Source organism: Sciurus carolinensis, chromosome 10 (genome assembly GCF_902686445.1).
Source record: "Sciurus carolinensis chromosome 10, mSciCar1.2, whole genome shotgun sequence".
NCBI classification, from domain to species: Eukaryota; Metazoa; Chordata; class Mammalia; order Rodentia; family Sciuridae; genus Sciurus; species Sciurus carolinensis.
The window spans coordinates 140,834,512-140,847,367 of NC_062222.1; the positions used below are offsets into that span (position 1 = coordinate 140,834,512).

At 45.2% G+C, this 12,856-nt stretch overlaps 1 protein-coding gene across 7 annotated transcripts in view; it reads right to left on the reverse strand.

Annotated features, from left to right (window-relative positions):
- Nucleotides 1-12,856, reverse strand: part of Pigg (phosphatidylinositol glycan anchor biosynthesis class G) — a 45,552-nt gene that overhangs the window by 16,459 nt on the left and 16,237 nt on the right. For 5 of the 7 annotated variants that reach the window (XM_047566442.1, XM_047566443.1, XM_047566441.1 and 2 more), the window contains one exon: nucleotides 3,711-3,923. In XM_047566442.1, coding sequence (XP_047422398.1) covers nucleotides 3,711-3,923 — 213 coding nt within the window. Of the gene's footprint in view, nucleotides 1-2,667; nucleotides 2,919-3,710; nucleotides 3,924-12,856 lie in introns of those variants that run through there. The other 2 variants (XM_047566446.1, XM_047566445.1) reach the window with 2 other exon arrangements.

Consider the following 12,856-nt stretch of genomic DNA (forward strand, 5'->3'; position numbering starts at 1 on the left):
AGGGCAGTCTTCATCGTGTCTATCAGCAGCATCCCCCACCAGACACTGAGCTCCAGGGATTCTGTGAGTACGCCCTGAGCCTGGCCCAGCAATGGCCACAGAACCCTTGCAGGCACTAGAGTATGCGGCACAAGTCCTGGATGGGAACCTCAAGGCCTGCAGGCCAACCTGTGAGAGCTGGTGGATGTGACCTGGAAGAGGCAATGGCCAGCACCATGCTAAGCAACTTACTCCTTGTTTTCCATAGCAGTGACCTGGGAGTGTCATACCTGTGTTCCAGAGGTGGGAGCTAAGATGGAGGGCAAACCACCCGCCACTCACAGAACAGTAGGAGTGGAGCCTGGACTAAGGGTGAAACTCCAAAGCTGACAATAGGATGCTGTACCTCCCACCCTGAAGTGGGCCACCACTTCCTCTAAGAGAGTCAGAGAAACTCAGGCACCTGTGTGTACACCCCACAATGTCCCCATCTGGGAATCAGAGATGTGGGGCTGCCTGTTCATTTATCCAAATAAACACTTCCTGAACTCTGACTTCAGGCCAGGGGTGGTGTCTTGGGTAAGACTCATGGCAAGTGAAGTATTCCTGCTTCCTTGGCAGGATTCTGTAGGGGAAACACACACACACACACACACCCTTATATACTGTGAAGAATGCTGCAAAGGAAAAGCAGATGGTATAATGCAAGATCTCTGGTAATGAGGCGTTGATTTAAGATTGTAAGTGGGGTGGAAAAAGAGTCTAACTTGCAAGCTGAAAGTCAAGGATCCCAGTCACGTGCAAAGGTCTGGAAGCAAGGACCCGCAGTCCCACAAGAATGGGAAGACTGCCAAGGGCAGGATGGGTGTAGCACAGTTCTCGCGGAGAGCTGCACTTTCTGTGTCGGCACACGTACTGACAGTGCGACACAGGTCTCCTGGGGATGCAGGACCCCAGGGATATTTCCTCATTCCAGAGGCTGTCCTGGGTTTATCTGGCAGGTTCATCTCTTCCCCTACTCACTGGCTCTCCACTTCTCCTACCCTGATATTTCTGAAATAGGCGAAAAACCTTTCCATTGTCTCTTTTGCTTTCATTGGTGTTTTTTACAGTGCAGAAGAAAGAGTACATATTAACAACAGCAATAAATATGAAAAACTATCAAGCTAATAAAACTATTTTTTTGGTGAAAAAAAACCCCAAACAACCAAACAACCAAAAGTAACAGTGGGGCTGGTCTAGACTGAGATGTGTACTGCCAAGGTCTCTCCTACATGAAGCTCCTCCCTGGGCACCTCATGGCTATGTGCTGGCTTAGCACGTCCTCCCGCCCTGTTGCCCATGGCTCCCAGCCAGTCCCCAGTTTGCAAGGCTTCTCCATGTGACACTCACACTGTCATCTGCTGGCAGCACCCCACAACCTCCAAGAGGAAGACCTGCCAACATCAGGTCACTTGCTGCCTCAAATGGGAGGTGCCTCCTCCAGACTCCAGAGGGGATCTGGGGTCAGGCGAGTTGGTATTTGATGTGCCTGGATGTGGCAGAGTAAAGCATTTGAAAATACAACTCAGCAAAAAATGAAAAAATGTTCAACATCCCTGGCAATCAAGGAAAGGCAAATTAAAACTACACTAAGATTTCATCTCACTTCAGTCAGAATGGCAATGATCAAATAATAAAAAATGCTGGTGAGGATATGGGGAAAAGGAGTATACTCATATATTGTTGGTAGGACTGCAAACTCATACAACCACTCTGGAAAGCAATATGGAGATTCCTCAAAAGGACTAGGAATAGAACCACCATATGACCCAGCTACCCCACTCTTTGGTATTTATCCAAAAGATCTAAAATCAGCACACTACATTGACACGGTCACATCAATGTGTATAGTAGTGCAATTCACAAAAGCCAAATTATGGAACCAGTCCAGGTGCTCAGTCAGTAGATTAATAGATCAAGAAAATGTGGCATATACATACAATGAAGTCTTACATGGTCATAAAGAATAAAATTACAATATTGCCAGCAAACAAACAGAACTGGAGAACATTATGCTAAGTGAAATAAGCCGGACTCAGAAAATCAGGGGTCAAATGTTTTCTCTCAAATGCTGAATAAAGCTAGAGGAATAAGAATACAGGGAAAAGGTGGGACGGGGATTGGATATCATAAAGATATAGGGGAGACCAATGGAGTAGAAGAGGGAGATTGGGAGGGAGGTAGAAGGGAAGGGAATGGGGAATGAATTTAACACAATCACACTTGTGCGTATATAGTATACCACAGGGAATTCTACCTTTATGTATATGGAGAAAATGCCAACCAAAAACAAATAATTAAGAGAAAGGAAGATCAGCAGAATGGGGGAGGGAGAAAGGGGTCACCAGGGACTGAAATGGAGTAAATCAAGTTCCATACATGTGTGATTTTGTCAAAATGAACCCAATTATTATGTATGACTCTAATGCCCTAAAAACAACAAAACAAAACAAAACTCACATATCTAGAGAGGGCCCCGGGGAGGCACATTCTCCTCCAGGGACCATTTTTTAAAATTAAAGTTTTTTTGTTCCTCCCGGGACCATTCCTATTGGCACATAAACACCCTTTGTAGCTCTGGCTAAATTCAAAACACCTGCTCTCAGCCCCACATTCGCCCAGACAACAGTCCACTTGCCCACTCACCTTCTGTTGCCCTCAACTGTACTGCCCCAACCAGGTCCTCCTAGTATCCCACGGAGCGAGTCTGCAGGCCCTGATGACCCTGCACTTCCAGGTCAGCAGTCAGTTCCCAGTAGTTGACACAGCTGCCCACTGCCTCCTCATGACTCTCTTCATGGCTTCCTGGTCACTGAGCCCTAGGCCCTGCCTTGCAGACTTGCTCCTGGCAAGGTCTCACCCATGGCAGGGCGCAGCAGCCCCCTTTCACTGTTAAGCTGAAAACAAAGGCCCATCCTTGCATGTCTTCTGTGACCTCGTACCTCAGCGCACCAGCAGATCCTGTTTCACTCCTGTTAAAACATCCCGTGTGCAAGCACATCTCTCAGATCCCACTGCCCCTGGGGGCCTCTTCTCTTCCCAGAGCACGGCAGTTGCCTTCTGACTCGTCTCCCCTTGAGAGCCGTGGAAAACAGGCCCATGGTTTTGGGCTCTGTGCAAGACCCTGAAGCATCCCCCACCTGAGCCGAACAAAAGTGAAAGCCCTGGGATGTCCAGCAGGCCCCCATATCTCTCTGATGTCCCTGCTGCAGGACCTGGCCTGGTCTCCTCAGCCTGCAGTGCTCCCTCTTGAGCATCTGCTCAAAGGTAAGGCCTGTCCCCAGCGCCCACCCCTGCACTCCCCACTTCCCTGTTCACTTTCTCAAGGTGGCCATCTAGCATCCACCATGGTACTTTTCTCTCCTCCTTCTGAAAGGTTTTGTGAGGACAGATACCTTGTGCCATGAAGTGCTTTATCTCCAATGCTTTTAATGGTCCTTGGCTCATAAGAAGAACAGGTGAATAATAGCAGAATGAATACAGTTATGAAGGAACTGCACCTAGGCAATGTATCTGTGGGTGCTGAGGCTGACAGGTGAGGTTCTGAGGGACAGGAAGGCAGGGGCATGGTGGAAGAGTGTGAGATGTGAAGCAGCCCATGACAAACTACAGAGCACAGCACAGAGTACACGGGAACACAGGGCACAGATGGCAGTCTCAGAGGCTGGGAAAACTGCTAATTAGCTTACCTTTCTCATACGAGGGCATGTTCTCCTGCAGCAACTTGCTGAGCTGCACTGTGTTCAGGTGTAAGAATCTCAGTTGCTCCCTCACTGGTTTCCCTTCTACAACTGGGAATAAGAGACTCCCTACACTGTCTTTAGGAATTGGCAAACCAAGTCCTATTGCCAGTGTTGCAGCCAAATCAGTCTGCTGGACACGCTTTGGGTGTCGGATGTCACCTAAAGAAGAGAGAACATTCTAAGTGACAGGAAGATGGTATTCATTCTTGAATTTTGCCGCCTACAAATCACCCGCCTCTTCAAAACATTTACTATAGACTCACATAAACTAAATCCTTCCTTTGTGTGTCAATAAATTTACTGAATGACACTTTCCTGGGAGAGACTAACAAGCAATTCAGTACTGCATGAGCTGCTGAGCAGGGCTGGGCAAGGAGGTGCAGACAGTCCAGCAGAGGCTGAGAGTGGTCACTTTAATGACATCAACAGTCAACACTGAACCAGGCTGTTAGGTTCAGAACACTCTGAGTTCTTTCTGGGCCCCACACAACCCTGACAGAAACCTGGTTCAGACCTCTCAGTGACCACTGAGCAATAACAGGTTGCTTCTCCTGGGGAGGTCAGAATGAGGCTGAATCTACTGAGTAGATGCCACCCTTGACTTGGAGAAGCAAGTCTGTAATGAAAGGTCTTCAAGCCCAAAAGCAGTAAGCCAGACTGCCAGATCCTTGCAAGGGCAGCAGGTGTGGTGTCAGGCAATGGGTTCATTCAGGTCCTGCTCTGTCACTGTCCAGCACAAACTTGAAGAAATTCAACCTGGTTGAGTTCTGTCATCTGTAATGATAGCCAGCAGCCCCACACCTCAGAGGCTGTGAATAGGCCTGCAGGTCTTCCTCTGTCACTAGGAAGTCTACCCAGACGGCCCAGCAAGGTGTTGGTCTCTTGGATATTCAAGTGTAAGCCTGTGCAGATTTCACTTTAATTGCAGTAATTTGTGGCTGTGCATTTTCATTTGGTGAAATTTATTATCTTGACCAACCCTTCAACAGTGGTTTCTGGGTTGTGCTTAGCAGGAACTTTCCACTCCAATGTTATTGTTTTCTTCCAGTAATTTTTTTACAGTGAGCTAAAACAAAACAAAAACACAACACAGATCCACCTCGACCTGCCCAGGTCTCACACTCTTACGATCGTGTATCTGCCAGGAGATGGTGCAGGGGAGTAGTGTGTTCCTAACCCTATCAACTCTGGGTGTGGACAAGCAAGCTGCTAGGCTTGGGAGGGCTTAGGCAGACAGGGCAAGATGGCGAGTGAGGAGTTCGGAGCAGGGCCAGAACAAAGGAGCATGGAGAGGGTCTTCTGACGCTGTCAACTTCCTGGTTGAGGAAAGCACTCATGGACACAAGCAGGGCCCAGAAAGACACTTCCGTACTCGTCCTCCTAAGCAGGGGATCCAACAGAAAAACTAAAATAGATATGAGGATAGAAGGGGCACCGATCAAGAATAGTGAGGAGAGCGTGGACAGGGTAGGAGGTAAGGAAAGGAGGAAATTCCAGAGACTGAAAAGGAACAAGCCAAAACTCCCCCACTGGACTCCAGGCTCTGGGGCCCCTTGTCTTCAGGGAAGTCTATCTCTGTTGCTTTTGGAATAAATCTGCAACTTGCTTGCTATCTCCGGGTCCTGTTCTTCAATTCTTTGCTGAGCAGAGACAATGAACCCAGCACTCCTATAGGGTGATGAACCGGCAAAAGTAAGGTATAAGCAGTTCTCTGCACCATCCTGAATGTGAACTGGAAGAGTCAATACAAACTCAAGCTTGTTTTATCTTAGATTTCCTTGCTCTGTCCAGAGAACAGCATCAGTAGGCACCTCCAGCTCTGAGAGGATGGCCTTCAAACATACTTCCATTTAAAAGAATGGGTGGAAACTGATCAGGTTTCAGGGATACCTGTTCAATGGGCTGCAACACTGCACAGGCCAGAGGGCCAGAGCAATCAGCCATCACCAATGTCTGGGCTAAAGGACTCAGGAGCTGATACAAAGATATTTCTACTGGTCAAAGATGTGGCAATTGAATACTCAAAATAACTATGTATGGTGAGTGGAAAGAAACCAATATGCCTAACTCAATGAGTTCACCATGTTACTAAAAAAAGAATAAACTTGGGCTGGGGTTGTGGCTCTGTGGTATAGTACTTGCCTGGCATGTGTGAGGCACAGGGTTCAAGTCTCAGCACCACATATAAATATGTGAATAAAATAAAGGTCTATCAACAATTAAAAAAAAATTAAAAAAAGAATAAACTTAATTGTGAACTCATTCATTGAAATGAAACTGGTGAAGAATAACACATCATTTATCTCTCTTACTTATGTGGTAACCCTGGGCAACAGAAAAGCACCTGGGAAAGCTTTCTTTATAGAATCATTCTGGCTGCTTTGTTTGAAGGCATCTCCCAGAATTCATGTGATGGAAGCCTCATCTCCAATGCACAGTGCTAGGTCTGAGGTCTCTGGGCAGGTGTCAGCTTGTGAGGCCAACACTCTTATAAAGGGCTTGGCAGAAGGAGTGGGCTCTTTCTTGCCTTCTGCCTTCTGCCATGTGGAGATCAGCACCCTTCCCGTCAGGAAGACGTAGCATTTAAGGCTCCAACATGGAGATGGAGCCCTCACCAGATTCTGTGTCTTGGCCTTGGCCTTGCCAGGCTCCAGAAGTGAGAAATAACCTATGTTCTTTTAAATTATTCATCTGTGGCATTCTGTTACAACAGCACAAATGGACTAAAACACTGGCTAAGAAATAAGAAAGGCTCATGGAGTTAAAACATCATGTTTTGCAAACACCACTGAACTACTGGACCTAGCTGACATTCAATGGATGCCAGAATCACAGTACAGCCGGCAGTCAGAGACTATGTCTCTCTCTCCTGTGGAGAGCAGCCCTGCTCAGACCAGACAGGTCAGACCAGAATAGACCAGAAAAGGATAAACCAGAACAAATAGACCAGAACAGAATGAACCAGAATAAACTGGACTAGAACAGAACGAACAGACCAGACCACAGCATCCCAGACCAGACAGACCTGAACCAACCCCTGCCTTAATCTGCTTGGTGTCTGAATCAGAAGAAACCCACAGGATGGACGGTTGATGGCGCAGAGAACAAGCAGCAGAGTCTACACTGCAGGAGACTCCATGGGACAAATAACCAGCTTCTTCAACAATAAGTTGTGGTAAAATATAAGAATTTAGAGACCTGTGGTTTAACAGAGACTTAACAGACACAGCAATACATCACAGTGCTTGGGTCTAATGTATACCCCAACTCAAACAAATTGAAACAACCAAAGAGGGATAGATAGACATTGGAAATCTGAATATTGCTTGAAGATATTAAACAATAAATCTATTTTTAAAAATGTGATGATGGTACCAAGATTATGGGGAAAAAAGAATGCACATCTTTTATAGTTCTGCTTCCAAATAATAGAGCAGAAAGGAAATGAGCCTAGGCATGTATGGAATGAAACCGGCCACATCTAGACAGTGAGTGTGGAAGTTAGGTGGTGAACTCAATGATTTATTATACTATTTGGCTAAGTGTATAGGTCAGGAAATTTCCATAGTACAGAGTCTTCTAAAGAAGTTAAATGTTTAGGTCTGGAATTGGTGTTGGCATAGAGAATGAGGTGGAGATGCAGCATTGCTTCTTTCAAGGTTAGACAGGCATTCTGCATTGCTTGTCGAGTGATGGTCTTTCCTCTTCCAGGCTGAGATGCCAGCTGTATCATCAAATTTCTTACATACTGGAATCTCTTTGAGGGCTCTTTTCTCTTTCTAAAAAAATTTTTTTCCCCTTCCCCATATGCTCCTCCTACTTCACCCACCATTTTCTTTAATCATTTATCTGCTGGTAGACACCAAGGCTGGTTCCATAGTTTGGCAACTGTGAATTGTGCTGTTATAAACATGTGTGTGCATGCATCACTGCAGTAAGATGACTAATTCTTCAGGATAAATAACAAGGAGTAGCTGGTTCAGAGAGGGGGTTCCATGCCTAGTCTTTTGAGGAACCTCCATGCTGACATGCTGATTTCCATAGTAGTTGTATTAATTTACAATCCCACCCACAGTGTAAGAGGGTTCCTTTTTCTCTACATCCTCTCCAGTATTTATTATTATTTGTATTCTTGATGGCTGCTATTCTGGCAGGAGTGAGATAAAATCTTAGTGTAGTTTTTGATTTGTATTTCCCTGATTTCTAAAGATGTTGAACATTTTTTCATGTATTTGCTGGCCAATTGTATTTGTTTTTTCTCAGTTTTATTGGTGCATTGTATTTGTACATAATGGTAAGATTTGTTACACATTGGACATTTGTATCTCTTCTTTTGAGAAGTGTTTAGTTCACTTGCTCATTTATTGATTGCGTCTTTTTTTTTTTTTTGGTGTCTTTTTAAGTTCCTTATTCTGGATATTAATCCTCTGTCAGAAAAGCAGCTGTCAAATATCTCCCATTCTGTGGGCTCTCCCTTCACGCTCTTGTTCCCTTTGCTGTGCAGGAGCTTCTAGATCTAATGCCATCCACTTATTAATTTTTGGTATTATTTCTTGAATTTGAGAAGTCCTACTGAGGAAGTTGTTACTTGCACCTGTATGTTGCAATGTCAACCCCACATTTTCTTCCAGCAGTTGCAGACTTCCTGGTCTGATTCTGAGATCTTTGATCCACTCTGAGTTGAACTTTGTGCAGGGGGAGCAGGACCTAGTCTCATTCTTCTGCATACATCATAGCACACCAAAAGGTGCAAGGACTTGGCCATGGTTGGTACTTGCTGGCCACCATGCAATGTCTGCAGGGGTCAATCCTCTCAGGGCTCCTGGGACTGGACTTTCATCTGCCCCACAGTTGCAATAGCTAAGAGCTCTCCAGGAACAGTTATTTTTGATCCCTTGATTTGGTTCCATTTATTGGTCTGATAGGTTCTCACCAGTAAAAAGTATTTTAATAACTGTAATTTTGTCATGTGAACACAGGGCTGAGTGGATTTTACCCCTTAGACATTTCAGAAAGCCATTCTCCCAGTCCATCTCCTACAGGTCTCCATTTCCACTAGCCCTACTATGTCCCCACCTAAACCCTCTTCTAAACATCCCATCAACAGATATTCATGAGGTCCCCCACTAGGTGTCAGGTACTGTTCTAGGACCAGAAGACAGAACAATAGTTATGGAACAGGCAAAGTCCCCAACTTAAGTGCTAGTGGCAGGAGGCAGGCACCTACTCAGCTACAGAGAGTTGCTCTCCTTCCCAGACCCTTTGCCCACAACTGACCCAGGCCTGTGCTTGTTTCAGGGAGGTGCGGACTTGGAATGGGCAACAGCAGGCTGAGGTGGGTAGATGAAATCACATGTGCATACTTCAAAGCTTCATAAAAGACAACTGCCTCTTAGAGTCTCTGGAAATAGTCTATAGGCACACAGGAAATGAGGACTCCTTTATTCAAGAAAAGTCTTGGCAAGAAATTCAAGAGCCTGGCATGGGAAACAGACTGCCCTCCAATGCTTCCCTGCTCAGTGGGGCAGAAAGTCCCTCCCAGGGAGGAGTGCAGGCAGGAGCCCAGGGCTGCCTCTGCCCAGCACACAGCGGCAGGTGACACCATCCACTTATTAATTTCCCAGGGCTGCCTCTGCCCAGCACACAGCGGCAGGTGACACCATCCACTTATTAATTTCCCAGGGCTGCCTCTGCCCAGCACACAGTGGCAGGTGACACCATCCACTTATTAATTTCCCAGGGCTGCCTCTGCCCAGCACACAGTGGCAGGTGACACCATCCACTTATTAATTTTTGGTATTATTTCTTGGACCTGAGAAAGCCTACTGAGGAAGGGGCAGACTGCAGGTATCTCCCATCCTGCCCTGCTCCTGTTTTCCTCTCAGAGTGGAACTTCACAGTGGGGTGTGACAACACAGAGGCAAGGCTTACAAAGGCCAGCTATAGAGTCCGTGCCTGGCCATGGCATTCGGCAGTACTTGCAGGGAGAGAGATGTCCTTAAAATACAGTCCTCAGGTCACCAGAGAAAAAACAAGCCCTGGATGAGGGAGAAGTCCAGAATCCAGAGTTGCTACTCTGTAATTTTAAATGCTCAGTTTTCACCAAAATATTATAGGATACACAAGGAAACAGGGGACTGTGACAAACAAGAACAGGAGCGCTTTTCTGTAAATGGGTCCAGAAACCAGATTTAATAGACAGAGCCTATAAAGCAGCCATGATGAATAAGTCAAAGGCCCAACAGGAACTCCGCTTGAAGAGTCTCATCAAAAACAACTCATTGAAAGAGACAGACACCACAAAGAAAGAACTAAACAAGAATTCTGGAGTTGAAAAATATAATAACTAAAGTAAAAAATTTGCTAAGACTACTCAAGAGTATAAGAATCACAAAGGTAAAGATCAATAGAAATTACAAAATCTGAGAAAATTTCTAAATTTGATAGAAAACAGGAATCTACAAATCCAAGAGGCTCAAGTAGGATAAACACAGAAGAAACAGACTCCCTGCAGTGAAAATGCTAAAAGACAAAGAGAAAGGAGACTTCCAGTGAGGTTAGAGGTGAGGGGCAGAGTCAAAACTAGACTTCCAGTGAGGTTAGAGGTGAGGGGCACAGTCAAAATGCTGAAAAAGACTGTGAACCAGGAGTCTCAAGCCAGCAAAATAAAGACACCCCAGATTTAAGAAAACAATTTGTTGCTACCAAACCTGCTTTACAAGAAATACTAAAGGAAATTCTTCAGGCTAAAAGCAGTTGACTCCACAGAGTAACATGGGCTCACAAAAGGACAGAGCAGTTGTGGAGGTGAACATGTAGACCTAAGAGACAGTGCAGAAAACATTTCTTCTGTTTCCTCTGAACTGATCTGAAAAGCAATGACATTAAAACTGTATGTAGAGATCCAAGATGGCAGACTAGAGGGAGGCTGCATTCCTTGTCGCTCCGCAACTCTGGTCTCAAGCAGAGGATATCTGTTTCTTGATTGCTCACTGTCAGGCACCTATCATCCGCCATTTGCCTGCCTCTCGCCTGTCCATCGCCTGCCTTACACCTATCCATCACCCAACGCACGAGGTTCACCTCCCGATCGTCCGACAACAGTAACCAAACTGATCACTGACCGCCAGTGGAGCACCAGCTGCCTGCTGTTGCCTGGAAGTTCACTGTCACAGTACCTGCAGGTTTGATTACACGTGCCTGCTGCCATTTTGAGACAACAGCCAGGCCCTATAGGACCCCTGGCCAGACTGACTGAGCCCCGTCTCCAGGATCCCTCAGCCTGACCGATCACTCCCTGCCTCTCGGGCCCTCACATCCACCGACTGCTCCCTGCCACCAGGACCCCCAGACCAACTAACTGCGCCCTATCACCGGGACCCCAGACCGACTGATTGCACCCGGCCTCCAGGATCCCACAACTACACCAAACACACCCGACTTCCAGGATTTCTGCCTGACCAACCTGCATCCAGCCTCCAGGACCTCCAGTTGACCACGGCCACACCCTGAGCTGCAGCTCCCCATTTGCCAACACATTTCGAAGCCAGAGCAGCCATCTTGGATAATCCTGGAAGCCATAGTTCCCATCTTTAGGTGGGGCAAATCCCATCCTAAGACACCTGCTGGAGTCTGGAAGCTCATTGTCAGGTACCTCTCATGCATCAGGTTACTGAACTCTGGGAGGTTTCATTACTATATGACTGTTATACTCTAGATTTTCTTATTTCTCCTTATTGAAAAACTTTAAGTTTTTATTTCTTTACTTTTCTTGCTCTCTTTTCCTTTTGGTTACCTCTTCCCTCAGAGTCTCTTTTTCCCTTTTTTGCGTGCTAACATCCAATTTCTTTTGATTACACTCTCACCCTTTCTATTATCTACAACTTCTGTATAATCTTTTCTTATCCCATTCAGAGCCACATTCTACATCCCTCTGCATCCTCTTTGTCCTCCATTAGAAACTGCAGACCTTATTGCAAATCTGTTTGTTTTATTTAAGATAATATTTGAACTCATTCTGTTTATTATGACAATTTTGTTATTGTCCTCATAAGGGCTATTTGGTCTAGGATTGCAGAGTGTCTGAATTGGGCACTGCTAATATTGACCTGCCCTAAAAGAAAGAGTTTTGGAAACCTACAGGGCCACCATAGGCCTATAGGGGAAAATCTGCAATACCCCAGATCTGCACTGCTAGAGGGGAAGATACATGAACAACATGAAAAAACAAGGGAAGAAAATGATCCAAACAAATCTAGATTCTATATTAATAGAATCCAGTGACAGTATGTTAGAAGAAATGTCAGAAAAGGACTTCAGATTATACATGATTAAGATGATTCATGAAGCAAAGAATGAGATAAGAGAGCAAATGCAGGCAATGAATGATAATACCAATAAGCTGAAAGAGCAACTGCAGGAAGCAAAAGATCATTTCAACAAAGAGAGATTCTCAAACAATAACAACAACAAAAACAAACAGAAATCCTTGAAATGAAGGAAACAATAAACCAAATAAAAACTCAATGGAAAGCATCACCAAAACACTAGACCACTTGGAAGACAGAACCTCAGACAACGAAGACAAAATATTTAATCTTGAAAATAAAGTTGCCCAAACAGAGAAGATGGTAAGAAATCATGAACAGAATCTCCAAGGACTATGGGACATCATGAAAAGACCAAATTTAAGAATTATTGGGATTGAGGAAGGCACAGAGATACAAACCAAAGGAATGAACAACCTATTCAATGAAATAATATCAGAAAATTTCCCAAGCCTGAAGAATGAAATGGAAAATCAAATACAAGAGGCTTACAGAACACCAAATGCACAAAATCACAACAGATCCACACTAAGGCACATTACAATGAAAATGCCTAACATTCAAAATAAAGATAGGATTTTGAAGACCACGAGAGAAAAGCATCAGATTGCATATAGGGGGAAACCCATACGGATAGCAGCCACCTTCTCTACCCAGACTCTAAAAGCTAGAAGGGCCTGGAAAAACGTATTTCAAGCTCTGAAAGAACATGGTTGCCAACCAAGAATCCTATACCCAGCAAAACTAACCTTCAGATTTGAAGAT